Below are 25,148 nucleotides of genomic sequence, written 5' to 3' on the forward strand. Positions count from 1 at the left end.
CAGCTCTGCAGGCAGCAGTGCAGAAGTAAGGGTGGCAATACCACACCAGGCCATCCTTACTTCTGCGCTGCTGCCAGCAATGGCTCTGCCTTCAGAGCTGGGCTCTCAGCCAGCAGCCGCCACTCTCCAGCTGCCCAGCTCTGAAGGCAGCGCCTCCGCCAGCAGCAACAGCACAGAAGTAAGGGTAGCAGTACAGCAACCCCCTACAATTACCTTGCAACCCCTCCACAACTCCTTTTTCGGTCAGGATCCCTACAATTACAACACTATGAAATTTCAGATTTAAATAGCTGAAATCATGAAAATTACACTTTAAAAATATCCTATGACCATGAAATGACTAAAATGGACCGTGAATTTGGTAGGGCCCTAATAATAACAGAGGCACAGCACAGAATCTCCCGCATGCAGTTATCAGGGGATTTCAGACACAGGCCAAATGTACCCTAGAAACTTTTCCCAGTATAGCAATGTCAGTTACAGGTACAAAATTTTTGTGGCATTTCTATCCCAGCAAATGCAACTAGTGTAGCTACAGTTATACAACATAATAGCTCTTTTGCCTGTATAGTTTATTTCACTCAGGGAACAGAGATATGCTATATTAGCAAAAGCCCTTGTTTGTTGCATCTGCACTACGAGGGTTTGCTCCTATGCCATCAAACCTTTTCTAGTGTAGCCACAGCTTCAGTTATATTTGCTTGTTTGGGTAATTCCAACAAGTTGTGAGGCAACACAAGGAGTCTGTTAGCAGAATGATATTTCCCTTCCGTTTCTATAGTAGCCAAACACTCAGAAGTTGTCTAGCTTATTATTATTGCTGTTATTGTCTACTGAGCATTGAAAATGTGCCTAATGCAGAGAGTTTAGGAACTCAAAAACAAATACCGAGAAGAAATAGAAACTGCCATAATGGAGCAGACCCAAGGCCCATCCAGTTCAATAGCCCATCTCCATCAGAGGTCAGTACCAGATGTTTCTGAGGAAGATGCAAGAAACCTTCTAATCCTCAGTAGTCAGAGACTGGCTTAACCACTGAAATATGAAGCCTGTTTCAAAATTTATTAGCACTAGCAACTGTAACTCTCAATATTTTTGGCACCTTAGAGACTAACAAATTTATTTGAGCATAAGCTTTCGTGAGCTACAGCTCACATCATCGGATGCATTCAGTGGAAAATACAGTGGAGAGATTTATATACACAGAGAACATGAAACAATGGATGTTACCATACACACTGTAACGAGAGTGATCACTTAAGGTGAGATATTACAAGCAGGAGAGTGGGGGGCGGACCTTTTGTAGTGATAATCAAGGTGGGCCATTTCCAGCAGTTGACAAGAACGTCTGAGGAACAGTGAGTGGTGGAATAAACATTGGGAAATAGTTTTACTTTGTGTAATGACCCATCCACTCCCAGTCTCTATTCAAGCCTAAGTTAATTGTATCCAGTTTGCAAATTAATTCCAATTCAGCAGACTCTCGTTGGAGTCTGTTTTTGAAGCTTTTTTGTTGAAGAATTGCAACTTTTAGGTCTGTAATCGAGTGACCAAAGAGACTGAAGTGTTCGCCAACTGATTTTTGAATGTTATAATTCTTGATGTCTGATTTGTGTCCATTTATTCTTTTACGTAGAGACTGTCCACTTTGACCAATGTACATGGCAGAGGGGCATTGCTGGCACATATCACATTGGTAGATGTGCAGGTGAATGAGCCTCTGATAGTGTGGCTGATGTGATTAGGCCCTATGATGGCGTTCCCTGAATAGATATGTGGACACAGTTGGCAACAGGCTTTGTTGCAAGGATAGGTTCCTGGGTTAGTGGTTCTGTTGTGTGGTTGCTGGAGAGTATTTGCTTCAGATTGGGGGGCTGTCTGTAAGCAAGGACTGGCCTGTTTCCCAAAATCTGTGAGAGCAATGGGTCGTCCTTCAGGATAAGTTGTAGATCCTTGATGATGCGTTGGAGAGGTTTTAGTTGGGGCTGAAGGTGGTGGCTAGTGGCGTTCTGTTATTTTCTTTGTTGGGCCTGTCCTGTAGTAGGTGACTTCTGGGTACTCTTCTGGCTCTGTCAATCTGTTTCTTCACTTCAGCAGGTGGTTACTGTAGTTGTAAGAATGCTTGAGAGAGATCTTGTAGATGTTTGTCTCTGTCTGAGGGGTTGGAGCAAATGCTGTTGTATCGTAGAGCTTGGCTGTAGACAATGGATCGTGTGGTGTGGTCTGGATGAAAGCTGGAGGCATGTAGGTAGGAATAGCGATCAGTAGGTTTCCGGTATAGGTGTTTATGTGACCATCGCTTATTAGCACCGTAGTGTCCCAGAAGTGGATCTCTTGTGTGGACTGGTCCAGGCTGAGGTTGATGGTGGGATGGAAATTGTTGAAATCATGGTGGAATTCCTCAAGGGCTTCTTTTCCATGGGTCCAGATGATGACGATGTCATCAATGTAGCGAAAGTAGAGTAGGGGCATTAGGGGACAAGAGCTGAAGAAGCGTTGTTCTAAGTCAGCCATAAAAATGTTGGCATGCTGTGGGGCCACGTGGGTACCCATCGCAGTGCCGCTGATTTGAAGGTATACATTGTCCCCAAATGTGAAATAGTTATGGGTGAGGACAAAGTCACAAAGTTCAGCCACCAGGTTTGCCATGACATTATTGGGGATACTGTTCCTGACGGCTTGTAGTTCATCTTTGTGTGGAATGTTGGTGTAGAGGGCTTCTACATCCATAGTGGCCAGGATAGTTTTCAGGAAGATCACCAATGGATTGTAGTTTCCTCAGGAAGTCAGGGTGTCTCGAAGATAGCTGGGAGTGCTGGTAGCATAGGGCCTGAGGAAGGAGTCTACATAGCCGGACAATCCTGCTGTCAGGGTGCCAACAAAAAAAACTTCATAAACAGACTCCAACGAGAGACTGCTAAATTGGAATTAATTTGCAAACTGGATACAATTAACTTAGGCTTGAATAGAGACTGGGAGTGGATGGGTCATTACACAAAGTAAAACTATTTCCCCATGTTTATTCCAATCCCCACTGTTCCTCAGACGTTCTTGTCAACTGCTGGAAATGGCCCACCTTGATTATCAGTACAAAAAGTCCTTCCTCCCCCCCCGCTCTCCTGCTGGTAATATCTCACTTTAAGTGATCACTCTCGTTACAGAGTGTATGGTAACACCCATTGTTTCATGTTCTCTATGTATATAAATCTCCCCACTATTTTTTCCACTGAATGCAACCGATGAAGTAAGCTGTAGCTCACGAAAGCTTATGCTCAAATAAATTTGTTAGTCTCTAAGGTGCCACAAGTACTCCTTTTCTTTTTGCGAATACAGACTAACATGGCTGCTACTCTGAAACCTCTCAAAATTTTTGTTATTTCTACAAATGTCCAATCCCTTTTCGAACAGCCCTTTAAAATCTGAAATGGGGTAGGATATGGAGTGGGGGATACCAGAAATATCTTCCACGCTAACTAAATTATGCATCCAGTATTCCCAATATTTCCCCAAATCCTTGAAGGAGAATACATGTGTTTTGCCATTTCCTCCACCTTTCTTTCTCAAAATACCAAATTTTAAACACAAATTAAGTGAGAAAGTCATGTACACAATTTTTTTGTTCAATTTAGAGCAAGGATACAATGTGGATAAACTGGGTGTGAATAACAGATTTATCAGGAATGGCTACTATCACAGGAAGTACTAGTAAAGAGAATTATGCCAGTAAACAAAGAAAAGTAGATAAAATCTAAAACGTCACGAAATAATGAATACTGTTCAGAAAAGCAGATGATAAATGCAATGGGTATGAATTCTCTACCAGCTTCTCATACAGAGCTATTCCTAAGAAATAATTATGACATATTTATGAAATAGGAAATTGTTTATGCTAGAAAATTAAATATGAGCATAGGCTACTTCCTTTGCTATATCTATAATTGATTTTCAAGGTGAATAACATTCATGAAAATTAAGAAAGAGAAAATTATGTTGCTTCTACTAATGGTTCCAAACTTTAAAGAACATTATTTATCTTGAAAATTATTATAGTTTGTGACAAAGGAAGTAGAAATGTTCTTATTACATTAATAGCACATTTACAGTCATCCAGACAATCTTAACTCCACCCTGTAGCAGACCCCTGAGAACATCCATCCATCACCCATGGGTTTTCAAAATGTATGGGTGAGTCCCACAGTCCCCACAAATTCTACCCCACCAACAAAATAGGGGACACGTTGTGCAGGGATCTTTCCGGAGATTTCCTCACCTGGCCCAGACCTCTCCCACAGGTTTTTGCCCATGAGACGGGTCAATTTGGGCTGATAGGTTTTTTTCAGCAATTTCTACAGAGCCCTTAATCTCTATTCTGCTCTACAGGGGTTTTCTATAAAGGGAATAAAAAGTACCTATCGCAGGAAGTATTTTAAAATATGAATTCTAGAGCTGCTTGAAAAAATCCAATTTTTTGAAAAAAATTGACCAAAAAGAGAAACATTTTCTCATTTTTTGTCCAGTTCTAACAAAATGCTGTGCCTTAGTCCACATTAGTGAATAGCATCCTGCAGGGTTTCTTTTTCAGAAATAAAGGCTACATATAAAAAAAAAGGGGGGGTGGTATTTGAACGCATGGAGTCTCCCTTAGCTCTGGTTGCAACTGTGAAGCAGAACATCATGACCCCTCATGTATTATGTATGTGGGTAGCTGGTGACATTGCTTTCTGTGTGTACAAACAGCCACATATTACAATAATAATTTATGCTTCCTGAAAGGATCATGTTTTTATTAACTGTTCCTTTTTTCAAGTTTAAATAACGCGGTTAACAAGTTCTGACCTGTGTGATTGTATTAAATTCCTGGATTGTTTAGAACATTCAGTAGCCAATTCAATTCCTCCCTTTATCCAACCCATTTTATACACTTACAAAGGGATTACAAGAACTGGTTCCAAATACCAAAACTCTTATGAATAAATTATTCTTTTGACTGTATTTCCATCAAACCATATGTTTCTAAATACTCATTAAAAAAATGAGGTCCAAAAACACCATAAGGTAGAATAATTTCCTTCATCAATGTCATTCTAAAGTCATTTTCTTTGAATAAACACTCTGGAAATAGATAACAGCAGCCCTTTGAAAACCTAACAATTCAAACAAACAGTTCTTTTGTCTGATAAATGTGTAGTCCTAACGTGGGTACTCTTACAGTAACTGATAAGCAACCAATTAGTGAACAAATCATGTATATTAGCAGTTCTCAGCCTGGGATAAGAGGAAGGTAAGGTATTAGTTATACAAGAATTTTTTAAAAAAAACATAAGAAACAAAATAAAACCATACACATAGAAATGAGAGGAAAAGGACACAGTGAAGGGAAAAGGAAAAAAACATGCAGTGTAGACAAAGAAGTTGGCACAAATAAAGTCAATCAGCATATATGCTATGAGTGCAGGGGACTGGACTAGATGACCTCTCAAGGTCCCTTCCAGTCCTATAATTCTATGTGCGCACGCACACACACAAAATGCTGCTCAGAAATTTGTAAACTCGTCAAGTAGTGTGAGAAAAATGTTCCCTGACAACTTTGATTACATGCTCTTTTGGATAAGAACTACCTTTTGGTTGGCTGTTCACACAAAGCCTAGCACAATGAGACCCAGATCCATGTTTGGAGAGGGGTCCCCAGGCACAAATGAAATGCAAATAATGAACAATAAGGGACCCATTCAGACATTTTTCATTGGAGCACGTGCTAAAAAGGGTCAAGAATAAGAGAGCTCAGATAGGTTATGAAAAAGCAACCCAGTATAACTACAACAATATAGCTAATACAAATGTCCATGATGCAGAGACACTGCAACAGTACAAACAGGAATTGCACTGGTGCAATTTACATCAGTAAGTTAGCAGAGCAAGTCACCTTGGTGCAAGGTCCATCTTACCATTGCAGTGCACCTACAATGTGGGGTTTGCAGAGCTGTAGCTACACTGGTGTACATACCCTGGAGCAAAAAAAAAAAAAAAAAGACAGCTGTATAGAATAATGGCACTGTGAGAAAAGCTGTTCAGGACATTCCAAATCAGAAGGGATCAACAGGAGTAAATCAGAGTTCATTTTCCTGAGTGGAAAGATATATTCTCTTATTGATTTATGTATGTAATTCCTATTAGTGTTAGCAAAAGATTTGCACATATATAGAGAAGAATGTACCCTATCTTGCCAAATAAATACAATTCACGCCCTTGCAGTACTACATTCCTGACTATAGAAGTGAGGTCCCTCACCAATTGTGCTACCAATTGTGGGGAATTTTATTCAGGAACCAGCAAAAAGAGAATCACTGCTAATTTTAACAGCCATGATACAGGTATAAGGTGAGAGGTGGTTTCACAGATAGATAAGTACCACATTAGAGACTGTCACCACTGCCTTGAAATGTACCCAGAAACAAACGGGAAGTCAGAACAGAACTTTAAGTAAAGCTGTTATGTGCTCAGAACAGTTCACCATGCATAGGTGGAAGGGATCCTGCATATGCTGATGCTTCCATGTGGTCTTCAAGGAGGATGGACTAGCTCAGAGGTGGGGAAACTACGACCCATGGGACTGTCCGGCCCAGCCCGAGCTCCTGGCCGGGGAGGCTAGCCCCCAGCCCCTCCCCTGTTGTCCCCACTACCCCGCAGCCTCAGCTCGCCGTGCCACCAGCGCTCTGGGCAGCGGGGATGCGAGCTCCTGCCAGGCAGCACAGCTGTGAGAGCCTCCAGCCTGCCACAGTGCTCTACACTGCGCGGCAGCGTGGCTGGCTTCGGCCGGGCAGCACAGCTGCCAGTCCTGGTGCTCTGAGCGGCATGGTAAGGGGGCGGGGGGGTTGGATAAGGGGCAGGAAGTCCCAGGAGGGGGCGGTCAGGGGACAAGGAGCAGGAGGGGTTGGCTGGGTTAGACGTTCTGACGGAAGCAGTCAGAGGACAGGAGTCAGGCTGTTTGGTGAGGCACCACCTTCCCTACCTAGCCCTCCATACAGTTTCGGAACCCCAATGTGGCCCTCAGGCCAAAAAGTTTGTCCACCCCTGGACTAGCTATTGACCATTAGTTACTGGCTAAGACAGAAACACAGATAACAGGGAAAATCTAAAACATAGAAAGTATCCACACAACATAACTGATAATGAAACACATTTGGGGCAAAGTGATCACATATTTCAAACAATTACATTTAATGCAGTAGTTGGGACACATTTCCCAGCTTTATCACTGCATTTGAGGCTTGTCAGTCTAAAACGAAGTGGAAAGCAAGTGCAAAAGGCATGAAAACAAAAGGTAAAGTGAAGCCCTTTCAGACTCTTCTGGTAGTGAGTAGTGCAATATTCGGAATGAAAGGAGCATTTTGAAGTGAACTTGCTGGACAGTAACTAAAAATTAAAGGAAGAGTCCAGTGATATTTAGATGGAAGGTGCTATTTTCACAGGAGTGCCGAATACTGGCTGAGACAGTCTCATGACCCTATGACTTTAAAACTCAGTAGGCCTAGTAGAAGTAACTGAAGCTGCAGCACGTTTAGTGTGGGCAGGTGCCATGCAAGTGTCCCAACACAGCCCTGGCTTTCTACCTCAGAATATAGCTATGCCTACTGATTCTTTAGATATGGGCCTTGCTAGGACCCAAAACTGAAACCCACTGAAGTAATGAGAAGATTCCCATTGCCTTCTGTGGCCTTGGATCAAGCCCTTGATTAGAAACTATGCTCAACTACAATGTAGTTTAGTGATGTGAACCAATGTTTACTACACATGAGAAGGAAACAACTGAACACACTCTTTCTTATTGCCTAAGCCAGCAACTCTCCGTACATGTGCACTAATTCAATGCACCACAAAAGCCACTCTATTTTTTAACTCTAATCAGGTATATCCCTAATATCAAATTTTGTAGGGAAAAATAATCCTATGAATTAAACCCATTTCCAATCTCCTGAAAAACCTTTTTTCAAAAAGAACACCCCAGAGCAGTATGAAATCCACTAATATCTACACACATGGTGGAATTAGAAAAATCTTGAAACAATTCACACCCAGAGAGTGCAATAAATATAATGGGGTGAAATTCAGTGGTTGTGTTTCCCAAATGTCTTTTTTCAGCTTAGGTTCACATGGGGTTGCTTGTCCTCAAATTTTGAACAATTTCAAATACTCAAAACAAAACTCAGCCAAATGTACCAGATTATCAATGGAAAACACGTGAAGCCATGAAGTTTCACATGGCTTACAAGCAAAGCTATAAATCAGCTGGGTCTAAAGAAAAAGTTCATGTTCTCAGCAAACCTAACCCTAGCTGTGTGTTTGTAAATAAACCTGAAACCGACATTTCACCTGATTTCATTACAAAGTTTTAGTAATACTGCTCAAATAAAGTACCATGGTTATTTTTCATTCTACATTCTCTCAGCACACAACCGGCCACTAAAAAAATCCCATGCTCCCCTAACAGAGCATATTTATATATTAATGATGAGTCCATCTTGTATAGGGTAGCCCTGAAACTTATGGAATATGCATTCTTCAAGGGGCTAATGCAATCCTAAGCGAGGCATCGCTATTGATTGTACCGTGGTAAACAATATGCATAGTCACTAGTTAGAATTCCTGTACTGTGACATTATTTTGCCTGTTTCATGACATCATAAATTTTTTTTGTGGGTCTAAAGAAAAAGTTCATGCTCCTCAGCAACAGGGCCGGCTCTAGGTTTTTTGCCGCCCCAAGCAAAAAATTTGCCGCCTTAAGTTCCGAGAGCACAACTGCCGAAGCAAAAAAGGGAATGCCGCCCCGGCAATTGTGCTGCCTAGAGCGGTGCTGCTGAGCAAGCATTATAATAATCCTTAGGTTTTTTTTGAAGCACCAAATTTGTCATCAGTTGTAGACAGGCATTATTCATCAAAAGGACTAAATTCACAGTGAGAGTCAAGGTACAAAAGATTCTTTGACAGACTGAATTACAATAACAATATGATGATACAGGAACAAACTGAAGCCTTGATTTTCCTTCTCTGAAACGTAAGTTGCCCATCATAACAGTAAAATAAAACCACAGGGATGTAGAATCTGCTTTGAAAGGTCACAAACACTAGTTTGAATTGTACAGGTAGAGGCAAATTACAGTTAAAAGCTTTTCAATGAAAAATCCTACCGTCTTCTGAACAATTTCCAAGGACGTTCCATGTAGGTGGCAGCTCTTCATGAGCTATGGCCAGCATCATATCATGATCCAGTGACTGCAAATCTTCCACAGTTAGCCCAAACTTACTGAGTAGTGTCTGGTGACTAGTAGAAGTGACGCAGTCAAAGTGGCTAACCAGAAAATGAGATAACTTGCAAGACAGATTCTGTCTGTAAGTGACAGAACAGCAGCCCAGGGTCACAGGTGAATATCCCTTCGTGGACATGAACACAGAGACTGAAACTGTTTCTTGGCATCCATGGCCTGAAATATAACGTAGATCAATCATTAACACATTAGCTACTTTTAGAATATATATTGTTCTTCCCTCATCTCTTGTTTAACCTAAGAAATACTTTGAAAATGCATCTGATGTTGCTTTATTTTATTTCCCTCCATTTAAATCCAGTTGTTAAAGGGAATCTATCACTCACTTTTGGTCACAAATTTAAAACTGACTATACTGTTAACAAATGTCCTCCCAGTTATATCGATGTATTTGGTTTCAAAACCAGCATTTCCAGTCCTGGGTACTTGAAGATGGTCTGCTTAAAAACACATCTCAGATTACAGTAAGTGCTGAGTGCCCCAATTCAAAAGCATGAGGTGGCTTAGGGCATTTCTACACCTACAGTAATTTAAGAAAAGAAAAAAAAGAGATATGAAATGGTAAATTTAAATTATGTGAGTCCTAGAATTCCTTTGACAGTCTTGGTTCTACCCTGCAAAGTCCTCAGTACTCATCAGCAGGATTGAAAGTGGAAGATGGGTAAGTGGTCATTGGCAGACTGCATCTCAGCATGGGTGCTAGATGAACAGATCCCAGCATGCACATTTTGGGACCAAGCACAGCTAGGTACCTCCAATCCCATGCCCAAAGCACATCTGCTAGGTCACAATGAGTGGAGTAGGGAAGGGGGAACAGAACTGGGAGCAGTGAATGGACAGGGCAGCAGATGTGTCACCTGAAGGGTAGCAGTTGTTGGCATGTAAATTAAAGATGCAACAGTCATCTAAATGGAAAAATCACAACTTTCAGTAGAGGACCAGTATAGATGGTGACTCGCCCCCAATGGCAACTTTTTCTATACTTCCCTTCTGCTCTCCTAGCAAAATCATAGATCACCTTTATTTGTGAGACTGTTGTCACCGATCATGGAAACAGTTCTTTGGGTCGGAAGCAAGAAAAATGAGGACAGCAAAGAAAGGGATTCCTGAGGGACAAGGAGTGGGAGCACTGGGATTTTTTTTAAACATGGATTTTATATCCACTGACCTCCCCAGAAGCTTTCCACAAATGTATGTCTCTATTTATGCAACCACATTTTTGACAACACTGATTTAAAGCAATTTTAAGTTTTCAATCTATGGCTGCAATTTTCACAGGTGCCCAGCTGTGTTAGGAGCCCACTGTCCTAGACACCCAACTCCCTCAGGCTCTTTTGAAAACCCCAGGGTTAGTTTCAAAGATAGTTATCTAAATGTGATGTCTTAGAAATATCTCTACAAGAGTTGTGCACTGTTCTTATATATCTCACATGAGTGAACCCTGAAACCTACTGATACTATTTTAAAGAGTAGATTTTAAAACAAAGTAGATATGCATCTGATTTCTGCATACTACTGTTCATACAAATCAGGTAAATTAAATACACAAGAAAATGGGCAAGTAAATAAGGAACAGTGATAGCAGTCGTCTTTAAACATAAAATGATACAAAGAACTTTTATTTGGAACCTTTGCTTAGTAAAGTTTTGTTACAATATAAAGACTATTCAACCCACAATCTTTGTTTTAATCACCCGTTATCTTCTGTAGGAATAGATAGCAGGTTGAGTGTAGTCTATGGCCCTATGTTTTTATTTCTTGTTCACAAACAATTTAAAAACAAATTCATTCCTCTATAAAAAAATTAGTTTGATACCCTGGAATAAAACATGACATTACATTTCTTCCATTTTATTCCATGATAATCTCTTCCCATTTAGTGAATTAAAGAAGCAGTCATGGGACAGCACAGAGTTTTTCCTTTTCATCAACTGCCTGTTTTCTGAATCTAAATCTTCTCTAGTTATTGCATAAGTAAATAGGAGCAAGTAACAAGCAGAGCTTACTGCACTGGCAGATTGTATTTATATCTGCTATTTGCTACAAACGGAAAGTTCACAAATCATATTTTTTTAAAAACCAATTGGTTTCCGTATTATAGCAGCCAAGGAGATAATCTCTTTTTAAGGCAGTAAATGGGGTGTCAGGTTAGTCCAAGTTCACACCCTTCCTTGTGAAGCACCAGTATCATATGTTTGCATCCCACTCCTCTTCCACATAAATCATCAGCTTAGGCAATATTCCAAATACAAGTGTTGATGACTTCCTACTACAAGACTTCAAATCAGAAGAGAATTAAGAAGTGATGCTCCCCAGTCCTGCTCTTAGGGATGGTGGCCCTAGCTGCAAGGTGACTCCAGTCCAGGTCTTGATGTAGCACTACATTCATGGGCGCCACAATAATTCCAGAAGTCAAATAAGTATGGGCATTTCTTACCCCACCAGAAACAAGAGGGTTTACTTGCTCACCAACAAATGTGTTTCTCATTCTTTTTTCTGCCTTCCCCACAACCCAAAGAAACAACACTGAAAGGCCAAGGCCATAAAAACAAATACTTAAAATGCAGAGGCAAGTCTAGGCACTTAACCTGAATGCTGCCTCCTTGGATCTACCTCCCATAATATAATCTCTTCACATCATTTGTCAAATGATGCAATGCAGGCTGGAATTGTCCACAAAACCCCATACCCAGCAAGCCACAGAGCAGCACACATTTAACCCAGACCTGGACAAATTCATAATTCTCAGTAAAATCCCCAGATCAAGCCAAGATTGAAGAACTGGAAGATCTTAATCACTACATCCTGGGACGGCCCACAGACTGACACAGAGGGGTTATGCAGGCTTCAGAAGTCCAATAGCAAAAGGCCTGGGCTAAGACTTGGCTTGTTTTGTAGACATCAGAGGCTTAATCATCAAGTCACATCTGAAGACCACATGCACTGTACTGCTCCCCCATTGCAAACAATATATAGTGTTGCAAAAGGCACAAGAGGGCAGAAACAAGACTAACCACTCAAACTCATCCCCAAAGTCCACCCCACCGCACCACGTTTCCCATTATAAAAACTTAATAAGAAAACACAACTATGTCAAACTATCAGATTTTAATTCACATCAAAAAGGAAAGTGGGGGTAGTACAGAGAAATAAAAATTTGATACAAAAACAGTGCTCACCTGGAATGATGGACTGAAGCAGACTATCATTAATACGCTCAGCAAACGTTATGTGTCTCTGAGTGGATCCATTGTAAACAAAGTAACATTCAGCATCTTCTCGGAGGTAAGTATCTTTGTCAAACTTTGCATATACAGTGATCTGTCCCTGAAAAGGGAATATAACTTTGTATACACCCAGCAGTGTTCTAACAGCCAATAAGCCTACTAATATAGGTTTCAGATTTTAAAAGGTTTACTGGTTATTTTTCAACTCTACAACATACAGTAGTTCAAATAAAAATCTGCTATTATCCATCCCTGTTCAGAAGGCAATACTATATTTATCAAACTGTAATGGATAGGATTAATTTTTAAAAATATTTTAACTAATTCCTGTAATCCCAGTTCATACCTATAGAAGAATATCAAACTTTTAACCAACTTTAGATAAGTGTGTCAAAATAAGTAGGCCAATCAACCAGTATATTTTAATATTAATGTGAACATTCTATTAAAAGTAAAAAATGTCTGCATTCTGAAATTTTATGCTAATGTACTTCAGAATTTTCTTCAAATGAAACGATCTTATTGTTAACACTTGCTTGACCAAAAAAAGCACTAATATCTTTCTCTAGTACAGTGGTTCCCAAACTTTAACAACCTGTGAACCCCTTTCACTAAAATGTCAAGTCTCACGAACCCTCTCCTAAAAATGCATATTTCCAGGGATTCTCTCCTTTACCCGAGTATGAATTATAAAAGCAGTGATCTTGGAAATATAAAATTTGTTTTTATGGCATGCTTATTACACACTATTTATTATTAATTATTTATCATTACAGTATTTTTATTACATTATAAAAACGGCAACACTCTTCCAAGATCTCACTTTCGTAGCTTGTATCATTTTGAATAAGCCTATTATAAGACAAGGCTCCTATGTTTCATCAAGGAGTATCAGATGTGAAACAGCATGAAGATATTTAAGAAGCCAACTCAAAGAGTTCCTCCTACACAAGCATTCAGGTCTTGAGCAGTCCAGGCAAACAACACATGTTACAACAAAGCTTAAACTTGTTCTTCATAATAATTTTAAAAACATTACTAGCTGCCTATTTAATTTTAAAAACAGCAAAAAATATCCACCTCCCATTCTATTTCTTATAAGGAGTCTTGAAGTTTAAATCTCCTCAGTGTGATAGATATCCTTGCTTTGAACTGCTTAGTTCTTGGAAGTCCAGGGGCTCCGGGCTGCTAGCCCCATGCTGCCTAGGGTCCCTAGGGACAGCTCTGTCCACCACTAGGTAATTTTTCCCTGAGAACCCCCTGTAACATTTCACGAACCCCAGTTTGGGAACCACTGCTCTAGTACAATTGTGCAAGATCGAAGAAATACAAGGTCCCAGAGATAGCCGCTCTTTTTGTTTTATTTTTTAAATAATCAATAGAAAGTAACAAGCCAAGAAAAAGCCTCCGTACAATAGCTTAAAAAAAAAAGCACAGGAAAGGGATCTGAAAGCAGCAAACAATAACAAATGTCTGCAATGTCTGAGGGAGGAAATTTAGATGAAGATGCATTTCCTAAAAGAGAACAGCTTTCTTCGCAAGGGTTTCTGGTCGCTACGATTACTTTTAATAAGCCACAGACAGAGTTGTCCTAACATGTCGCTAAATGTGTATTTTCTGTCTCCGCAATAAGACGCTTTCCCCGCGCCAGTCGCTGATAACTTTGGCAGGCCCTGTTGCAGTTAACAGACTAGCAGCATACAGGTGCAGGCAGCTGTGAGATGCCAGCAGCAGCTGTGCTTTCTGTGTATTTGCTACCTGCATGAGTGAGATATCAGCTAAAATCACCACCACCTGTGGGACAATGGTGCCAATATCCAGTGCCATTGCCCTATACTCATAGTTTTATGCAACCAAGCAATTTCCTCCTCATTTCTCTCACATCTTGCGGGCCCTATTCACCCTGCAGGTGCTGTGAGCAGCGTTGTGCACAAGTCATCCCAAGCAGATGTGTCAATCAGCATGTCTTCTTTAAAATTTTGGGGGAGCAAAAGAAGGGAGTTCTGAAGCTTAAATTTTGCTTTTCATTGTGCCTGTGCTGACAATGGTATCTGTGCATGGTTTATCTATAGCTGCTGCCATTGTGGCCTGGAGGGGTTCTCCCTTCACACTTGGCAAGGTTCCTTCCCCACTCTGAACTCTAGGGTACAGATGTGGGGACCAGCATGAAAAACCCCCTAAGCTTATTCTTACCAGCTTAGGTTAAAAACTTCCCCAACGTACAAACTTTGCCTTGGCCTTGAACAGTATGCTGCCACCACCAAGCGTTTTAAACAAAGAACAGGGAAAGAGCCCACTTGGAGACGTCTTTCCCCAAAATATCCCCCCAAGCCCTACACCCCCTTTCCTGGAGAAGGCTTGATAATAATCCTCACCAATTTGTACAGGTGAACACAGACCCAAACCTTTGGATCTTAAGAACAATGAAAAAGCAATCAAATCATGTTCTTAAAAGAAGAATTTTAATTAAAGAAAAGGTAAAAGAATCACCTCTGTAAAATCAGAATGGAAAATACTTTACAGGGTATTCAGATTCAAAACACACAGAGGATCCCCCTCTGGGCAAAACCTTAAAGTTACAGAAAACAGGAATAAACTTCCCTCTTAACACAGGGAAAATTCACATAAAACAAAAGAGAAACTAATCCGCCTTGCCTGGCTTACCTATACTGGTTGGAATATTGGAGACTTGGATTAGGATGGGTTGGAGAAGATGGATTTCTGTCTGGCCTCTCTCAGTCCCAAGAGAGAACAAACATGTAAACAAAGTGCACAAACAAAAGCCTTTCCCTCCACCGCCCCCTCCCCCCAAGATTTGAAAGTATCTTGTTCCCTTATTGGTCCTTTGGGTCAGGTGCCAGCCAGGTTAGCTGAGCTTCTTAACCCTTACAGGTAACAGGATGGTGCCTCTGGCCAGGAGGGATTTTATAGCACAGTATACGGAAAGGTGGTTATTCCTTTATATTTGTGACAACACTTGAGCCAGATAAGGAGGGGAAAGAAGCAGACTCAGGATGACCTGTTCAGCAAGATCCTGCAACCCAGTGCTGTATCAAAGTGTGAAGAAAGGGCCTGGAGGATGAATCATGCAGACTATTGAGAAGGAAAGAACAGAGAGGAGAAAGGTCCAGGAGTCCCAGCAGGAAGAGGCCAGGAAGCTGCATCAGGACATAATGGGGCTTCTCTGGTAGCAAATGCAGATGCTGCGGACTCTTGTGGACTTACAGATTCAATGTCAGGTCACCTCTCTTTGCAGCCCATGGAGAACTGCAGTATAGCACCTCTCTACATGCCTCCCTCCAATATTCCACATGGCATCCCTGTCCCTACCATTCCACACTAAGGACTACCACAGCTTCACACACACTGACCTGTGAGAGCCAGGACTAATGTATGTGTAGCTAAAATGGACATGAATGTTCCTTCCCCTTCTCTAAACTCTGTGATATAAATTTATTAAGGTTTTAATGTATTTGTTTTTAACTTGCACAGAATTTTTAAAGTATTTTCATCACTCAATAAAACTCTATTGTTTGTAAAACAATTAATCACTATTAGTTCCCAACATATGCTGCAGAATGCCTGGTGGTAGTGAAAGCACCCACTTAGCTGTACTTGTATACTTTGACACAACTCATAGGATGAGTGACACATGCAAGGATATAATCGTAAATCTACAACAAGCACCACAAAATTAATAGGTACATTGACAGTGTTATATTCATAGATGAGCATCAAGCACCACATAATTCCTAACCGGCCCCCAAACTGCAGGGCCAGGTAGAGCATAGTACACTACAACACATTACTATGGCTCGCTGTTGAAGTGCTCTTTCAAAGCCTCCCAAACCACTGAGCTGCTGTATGGCTGTTCAAACTCAGCAAACAGCTGCTCCACCTTCGCCCTCTATCCTGTGGCAACTTCTTCCCGTTTACTTCACAGATGTTATGCAGGACATGGCAGGCAGCTATAACCATTGGACTTTTTCTCAATGAGATACGGTCTTGTCAGTAAGCAACATCAGCATCCCTTCAGTTTACTAAAAGCCAATTCAGCTGTCATTCTGCACTTGCTAAGCCTGTAGATCAGTGGCTCCCAAACTTTAACAACCTGTGAACCCCTTTCACTAAAATGTCAAGTCTCGCAAACCCCCTCCTAAAAATGAATATTTCCAGGGATTCTCTCCTTTACCCGAGTATAAATTATAAAAGCAGTGATCTTGGAAATATAAAATTTGTTTTTAATGGCATGCTTATTACATGCTATTTATTATTAATTATTTATCATTATAGTATTTTTATTGCATTATGAAAACGGCAACACTCTTCCAAGATCTCACTTTCATAGCTTGTATCATTTTGAATAAGCCTATTATAAGACAAGGCTCCTATGTTTCATCAAGGAGTATCAGATGTGAAACAGCATGAAGGTATTTAAGAAGCCAACTCAAAGAGTTCCCCCGACACAAGCATTCAGGTCTTGAGCAGTCCAGACAAACAACACATGTTACAACAAAGCTTAAACTTGTTCTTCATAATAATTTTAAAAACAATACTAGCTGCCTATTTAATTTTAAAAACAGCAAAAAATATCCACCTCCCTTTCCATTTCTTATAAGTAGTCTTGAAGTTTAAATCTCCTCAGTGTGATAGATATGCTTACTTTGATCTGCTTAGCTCTTGGAAGTCCAGGCGCTCCAGGCTGCTGGCACCGTGCTGCCCGGGATCCCTAGGGACAGCTCTGTCCACCATTCGGGAATTTTTCCCTGAGAACCCCCTGTAACATTTTACAAACCCTACAGTTTGGGGATCACTGCTGTAGATGAATCTCCCCTTGATGCTGTCAAGGTGGCCAGTGTCTGGCTTCATAAGCCAGGGTAGTAAGGAGTAGACTGGGTCCCCCTAGGATCACTATTGGCATTTCAACATTGTCACTGGTAATCCACTGGTCGGGAAAGAAAGTCCCTGCTTGTAGCTTTCTGAACAGTCCTGAGTTCTTAAAAATGCAGACGCCATACACTTTTCTTAACCAGTCAACACTGATGTCAGTGAAGCATCCTCGATGCCCAACTTGCACCTGCATAACAGTAGAAAAATAGCCTTTTCAGTTGATGTACTCTGCAGCAAGGTGGTGTGGTGGCAAAATAGGAATGTGCATCTTGTCTATTGATCTACTGCAGTTTAGGAACCCCATTACTGCAGATCTATCCATTATGTCCCGCACACTGCCTGGAGTCACAGTGCTGAGTAACAGAGGTAAGTAATAGCCCTGCACACTTGCATAACAATGGCCCCCATAGTGGATTTTCCAACACCAAAAAGATTTGTCACTGACCAGTAGCAATCCAGTATTGCAAGTTTCCACAGGGCAATCTCCACTTGCTCTACCATTGCCAGTGCTGCTCTCATTCTAGTGTCCCTGTGCTGGAGGACTGAGGTGAGCGCAGCACACAGATCCAGGAACGTGGCCTTGCATATCCAAAAGTCCTGCAGCCACTGCTCATCATCCCAAACCTGCATTATGATGTGATCCCATCAGTCAGTGCTCATTTCTGTGGCACACCATTATTTACAGCTGCTCCGTGAACGTTATCAACAATTTTGAACCGGTTCTCGCTACATCCCACAGCAATTTGCCCTTGAAGAAATCTTCACGTTCCCCGTGGCTCTGCAAATACCTGAGGATCACAGGCCCTGTGCTTGCAATGTTCATGACAATAGTGCAAGCTGCGTGGATTCCATGCTTCTGTCAGAGATGGCAAGTCTCATTGGGGTTTATGAGATTTTCAAAACAGGCATGAAAATTATGGGATAGGAATGGCATTATGGGGTGGAGAAAGTAGCATGATTGAAACTTGACCCCGCAATTCCAGTGATCCCTGCGTGACTCATTTCTGCCCCACTGTGCTTTACCAGAACTTCCCAAAAGTCAGACGGTACCTACCCATGGGGCACCACATCACACACTGAAACAAGCACTCCTAGTGAGTATGCACAGTGCCAACACAAAGAGCAAAGTATGCAGGCACACAAGCCATGAACTAACTGCAGCAGCTTTATGCCAAAGTCACTTGTGACACCAAAAGTTTGTAGTGAACATGCCCTACAAACATACATATCTGTTCCTACCTCTCAATCTGTTAGCGTATCAGGGCTAGTCTGAAACATTGCTTCACCTGTGAAGTGCTTTCTCCTACTTTCGCTTGGCTTATACTCCTTTGTTTATACTCAGCAAACTGTTGATCTTTAGGTGTGAACATCCCACATCCCGTTTTAGCCATGAGTTCCAACTTTGTGACTCACTTCTCTGGACCAGTCCCTGGCATAACTTAGAGCACCTCAGGAACTGCTCTAAGTTACACCTGAATGCTTATGTCTTCTAAGGGCTGATCCAGTGAGATCACTGGAGCACAGGGAAACTTCAGCCATGTCCCCTTTTCCCTGCCCTCTTTTCCCTATACTAGTGCTATACCACCTGGGGATTCCCCTCAGGCATGGCCAGCTGGCCAGAGCTACCCACTTTGCAACAGCAGACTGGCACAAGGGGGATGCAGCATGACAGCACTTCTAGTCTTATCCATCTACTCTAATTTTAAAATGTAGTTTATTATTGTACTCAGGGGCCAACATTGTTCTGTTCTTTAAAAACACTTAGGTTACATAAAGGTAGGAGAAAGACATGGGGAACACTAATCATATTATTTGATGCTCCAGAATTTTCACAACTCACCAAAACAAAAAGGGGAAGGGGAAAAAAAGGGAAGAAAAAGCAGTGGACAGCTAATGGATGTAGGATAAGTTACTGATTTTTCATGGCCTGTAGCTTACAGAGGAAGAATCTGCTTAATACTGTAAGGAAAGGTTTTATAGGAAGAAGGCATCTTCGTAGCTACATTGTATCCGGAAAACATTTAGGTTATTCATTTGGAAAATCCTGCAATAAGAAGACTTCACTATGTGTTACTATAGAAAATTCAAGATGCTAGGAAAAGTGAGCTTTTAGAGGAGGAACAGGAGCCCCAGATTTTCTGGTGATGGCTGATTGGTTTGGCATTGGATCCAGGTACTTCACATATGAGTCCCAAACTTCTCTTTCCTCCCTTCGCATCCGGATTCTTTCTTCATATCTTCCTGCTTAATAAACACAAAAATCTTCTTTTTAGTCTTTATTCCCTCTGGTGAAACCCATTTCTACCGTAGCAATTTTGTGTCCTGATTACAGTAAATGTCTCTTCTCCAGTAACACCATCCCTCTCCTCTTCCCACCTGATTCTACCCAAAATATTGCTGCTAATATTGGAATCTCACACTGGTCCATCCATGTTATCACCTACTCACCACCTTGAATCCCTTCCATTGCTTTTCATCTCTTACTGCCTCTTATACAAGCACTTTTGACTCATCTTCAAATCCTATATAATTATGTCCCTTCTCCATTTCGGTTCATTTCCTTCTATTCACCATCTTACTCCATGCTATTCCCAATCCTCTCCTCCTTACTGCTCCCTTGGTCACATCCACTCTTGCCTTTGCGCCTTGTATCATACTTCTCCTCTGCACAGCACAGTTGCCCACTTCTTGTCTATCAAACAACTCCTCTTCTGCTGGTCTCATTAAGAACCAAATACACCCTCATATCTTCACTGTTGTCCTGTATTACACTGTATACTCTCCAAGTCAGGGACCTTATTGTAGTCTATGTTTTATAAGGTTCATTTACTGTGCTATAGGCATGCTTAATATTATTTCCATGTTAGCTTTAATAATTTTGTTAAAGCTAAAGCTATGTTAGTTACACTTTGTGACTTTTGTTTAGCCTTTAATGATGGACCTAGAAAACGTGTAATAAAGGAGACTATTGCTGCTCTTTAAAGTGTATTTTATTTTAATTGGGTAATTAGAAATGTCTTCATTTAGTGCAAACTACTTGTGATGCAAAGCTATTCCTATGTGATGCAATGTCAGTCAGCTAATGGCTAAGTTTCTCTTACTTTACAGCATTTGATTAGAAGGCATCATAAATATAAAGAGAAGGGTAAACACCTTTAAAATCCCTCCTGGCCAGAGGAAAAACCCTTTCACCTGTAAAGGGATAAGAAGCTAGGATAACCTCGCTGACACCTGACCAAAATGACCAATGAGAAGACAAGATACTTTCAACGCTGGGGGGGGGGGGAAACAAAGGTTCTCTCTGTCTGTGTGATGCTTTTGCCGGGAACAGAAAAGGAATGGAGTCTTAGAACTTCGTAACTAATCTAGTTAGATATGTGTTAGATTCTGTTTTGTTTAAATGGCTGATAAAATAAGTTGTGCTGAATGGAATGTATATTCCTGTTTGTGTCTCTTTGTAATTTAAGGTTTTGCCTAGAGGGATTCTTTATGTTTTGAATCTGATTACCCTGTAAGATATTTACCATCCTGATTTTATAGAGGTGATTCTTTTACTTTTTTTCTTCAATTAAAATTCTTCTTCTAAGAACCTGATTGCTTTTTCATTGTTCTTAAGATCCAAGGCTTTGGGTCTGTGTTCACCTATGCAAACTGGTGAGGATTTTTATCAAGCCTTCCCCAGGAAAGGGGGTGTGGGGTTTGGGGAGGATTTTGCAGGGAAAAGACGTTTCCAAGCGGGTTCTTTCCCTGTTATACATTTGTTAGACGCTTGGTGGTGGCAGCAATAAAGTCCAAGGGCAAAAGGTAAAATAGTTTGTACCCTGGGGAAGTTTTAACCTAAGCTGGTAAAAATAAGCTTAGGGGGTTTTCATGCAGGTCCCCACATCTGTACCCTAGAGTTCAGAGTGGGGAAGGAACCTTGACAGAAGGTTTCTAAGCTTGTAAGTGGAATCAGTGTGCATATGTCAGAGCTCTGCAAAACTGGCAGGAAAAGTTTCACATAGTGTTTGCACAATTCATTTCTCATGTGTTCTAAACCTGATTTTTATTTTTTAATATCACCACTCTTCATACAGTGATTTGAAAACATTATGCACCATATAACTGCTAAATAATATTACATATATACCCTTTTTGTATATTATAAATGATATAAGGATGCTTTCGGAAGCTGAACAATATATTAAAAATACAGGGTGAAGTCCCAGCCCGCTGAAGTCAATGGGAGTTTTGCCATTGACTTCAGTGGAGACTGGATTTCTCCCAAGCCTTGCTGTTCAGCCATCAGCTAATTTTTTTGTATTATATACTATCGTGCTCACACAACTTTATGTAGTGGGCCTTAGTCCAGCTGTCTGGAAGTAGTTGTTGCCCCTTTAAGGGCTCCCCCCACAACTAGTAGCAGAGAGGAGGAAGGCGGAAAACTTACCTGTGCAGAGCAGGGAGGAACAGGAAACAGCTGGACCAGGTTAGAGAGGGGCACTGTCCTTACAGCTGACCAGGTAGTGGCGGTGATATTTATACCCACACAGTCCCAGGAAGCCATCTTTCACCTGGATTGGGCTGGCAGCACCTGCCCTCTGACCTTTAAAATCTAAAAAAGGACCAAGTCCCTTCATGATCCACTGTGAGCATCATGCTAGTCGCCCTTTTTCTCTGAGGGCTGGGAAGGAATTTTTTCCATGCCCAACTGGCCAAGTCAAGGTTTTTTCACCTTCCCCAAAAGAGTTTGGAAGCCAGTGAGGTGGGGTAAGATTATAATGTCATAGCTTAATAAGTAAAACTTGTGACAGATGTTGAGTGCAGGTACTCAGTATGGAAGAGACATGGTTAGCAGAGAAAATAGATTCATATGTCTCACTTTCAGGTGACACTGTAAACAGGAAGCGAGCAGCATTATCTCCTTCAAATATAAACAATCTTGTTTGTCTGAGTGATTAGCTGAACAAAAAGTAGGTCTGAGTGGACTTGCAGGCTCTAAAATTTACATTGTTTTATTTTTGAATGCAGTTTTTTTGTACATAATTCTACATTTGTAAGTTCAACTTTCATGATAAAGAGATCGCACTACAATACCTGTATTAGGTGAATTAAAAAATATCCTCTTGGGTTTTTTTTTTTTACAGTGCAAATACTTGTAATCAAAAATAAATATAATGTAAGCACTGTACACGTGTTGTGTTGTAACTGAAATAAATATATTTGAAAATGTAGAAAACATGCAAAAATATTTAAATAAATGGTATTCTTTTTTTTTAATCATGCAATTAATTTTTTAAATTTCTTGACAGCCCTATTTACAGGTGATGTTCTTAGTACTGCTGGTGTTTCTTGTCTGTTAGAATCAGGAAAGGAAACAGTTTGAGAACTGTTGCCACTCCACTACTCATGCAACTTGTATGCTGCCATTAGTAACTCACTTCTTGAACTTTATGAAGGCACTGATTCATAGATTTTAACACCTGTATGGACTTTTATAGTCATCTAGTGAATCTGATAGCCTGTATAACATAGGCCAAATAATTTCACTAGTGATTCCTGCATCTAGTCCATTACGCCTGGGTGAGCTAGAGCATATCTGGTCTCAGCCCATGAACTGTAAAGTGCAAAGTGAGCAAAGTCAGGGTTCTGAACATTTAAAGGATGCAATTCAGTCCTAAACAACCTTAACAAATCACTACATAAAAGTGAAAAGGACAGTAAAGTTCTACGGCATATATAGTACATGAAATTGATACTTCAAATGATTGACTTATTTTAAAATACAATCTGTAAACAAGTGGTTATTACTTATGGGGGGCAATGTGCATTTAGGGTGCAGAGACCTAATGAAAAGATGTAATAAAAAAGTTAATCTTCGCTTATTAATTACAATTGTAATTAAAATACAATGAGTACAGAAAACCTTTTCCCCACCAATATTTTCACTCTAAAGATGTGCACAACATTTGTCATTGTGCATTACATTGAAAATTATAGAATGCTCCAACTATTATATCCTCTTTTACCTCTGTTGAACCAATACTCCTCTGAGGCTGCATCAATACTTTTTAATTTTTTAACTTTTTAATTTTAATACTTTCAGAACTTATCTTCTACTCCTTTGTATCCCGATAGAAAGGAAGACTAAGAGGAAATATCCCATGATGTAAATCTTAAACTCATGGGCAGATGTGCATCCTGAAAACCAAGGGTATTTCAAGGTCTGTTTCAGACACTATGTCTAAGCAGTTTTCCTTATTGACACATTTATTCTGCACAAAGGGTACATTTTTAAGATATAGAACTGATCTAAAACTACTAGTGTTCTTTTTAGGTACCAAAACCCAAAATTAAAAAAGTCACACAGATCTCTCCTCTACTGAAAAACTGGCCAAGTGGCCTGAATACAAAGCAGCTTTGATACTGTGGACAACACAGAACTTCTCTTGGCCAGATTCCTAGGAACTTGCATGGTGCTTAGTAAATTGATCACATACCCTCTTGACACTACTTTCACAAGTTCATTTGTCTATTGACAATTCAAACTCTCTCTCTCTTTCCTCTCCCCCTGCCAAGCACATCTATGTTGTTTCCTGATTAACAGGGAAGAACATGGTACCAGTAGATCTTCATTGTTCATTTATTCATGCATAAAAATATGTTCAATCAATATATATAACATGCCCACCCCACCCCTCAGTATCCACCAAATAAATTTAGTCCCTGCCTTCTTGTCCCTCAGTCTCTTAGGCAAATGCCTAGGAAAGGGCCTTGTATCATGCTTGAATACTCAAAATTTAGTCCTGGCAGACATAGCTGGGAAGCAAATTCCTGACCCAAGGGCCATCCACAGAAAACACCCTACCATCATCCTTCATATGTTTCCATCCAGGGACTATAATCTGAGCACCTCTGCTGTCCTGGGAGCACATGGTGAGAAAGGAGGTGTCTCAGACCACCAGGGCCCTAGCCATATGGAATTTCATACAACAAAATCAGAACCCAGAAGTGTACATAGAAGTCAGGGGAACTTTGAAGAATGCAGTTTTAGACAGTGTTCCTGAATGTAACCCCAAGAGCAGTCACATTCTGCACAAACTATAGCTTCCAGATGGTCCTCAAGCTAACTTCCATACAGAGCATATTGCTGTAGTAATCCAATATGGAAGCCACAAAGGCACAGAGTACTGTGGCAGTGTCTGGATCTAGAGAAAGGTTTGCAAATGCCTAACCAGATGCAGGTGAGAAAAGGCTGTACTGACCACCAGCGCTACCTGGAATTCCAGAAGGAGCCAGGGATTCAAGCTGACTCTTAGTTTACAAAGAACTTGAAAACACAGTAGACTGATCAAACTCCTACAGTAGCAGAGGCAGGAACCAACACAGCCACCTCCTTCCAACCCTTCTCCAAGCCTCTTGGCATCAGCTCCAACATATCTAGATTCAGCCACAGACTGCCTACTGTCATCCAAAAATTGCTTAATAGAAGAAGCCATAGCATTAAGAGAAGATGGATGAAATCCTAGCCTTCTTTAAGTGAATGGGGATTTGCCCTGGACTTGTAGGATGAAATCCTGGCACCCTATAATTTTAAGCATGTTCTCTCTAAAATAACAAAGAGCACCACCAAGAGTTAGGCTGGATTTCATTGTTTAAATTCAATTAAAATATTACTGCAAACTACTAATAGTTTCTCCAGCTGAGAAGCAAGAGTTACATTTTCAAG

At 40.7% G+C, this 25,148-nt stretch overlaps 1 protein-coding gene across 7 annotated transcripts in view; it reads right to left on the minus strand.

The window, feature by feature from the left end:
• The window catches only part of ARHGEF28 (Rho guanine nucleotide exchange factor 28), a 207,629-nt gene that overhangs the window by 139,757 nt on the left and 42,724 nt on the right, over positions 1 to 25,148 (minus strand). For 4 of the 7 annotated variants that reach the window (XM_043514682.1, XM_038403100.2, XM_038403099.2 and 1 more), the window contains 2 exons: positions 12,503 to 12,650; positions 9,186 to 9,479 (listed from right to left, as the gene is read on the minus strand). In XM_043514682.1, the coding sequence (XP_043370617.1) occupies positions 9,186 to 9,479; positions 12,503 to 12,650 (442 nt within the window). The remainder of the gene's footprint in view (positions 1 to 9,185; positions 9,480 to 12,502; positions 12,651 to 25,148) is intronic. The other 3 variants (XM_043514683.1, XM_043514686.1, XM_043514684.1) reach the window with 1 other exon arrangement.

Source organism: Dermochelys coriacea, chromosome 5 (genome assembly GCF_009764565.3).
Source record: "Dermochelys coriacea isolate rDerCor1 chromosome 5, rDerCor1.pri.v4, whole genome shotgun sequence".
Lineage (NCBI taxonomy): Eukaryota > Metazoa > Chordata > Testudines > Dermochelyidae > Dermochelys > Dermochelys coriacea.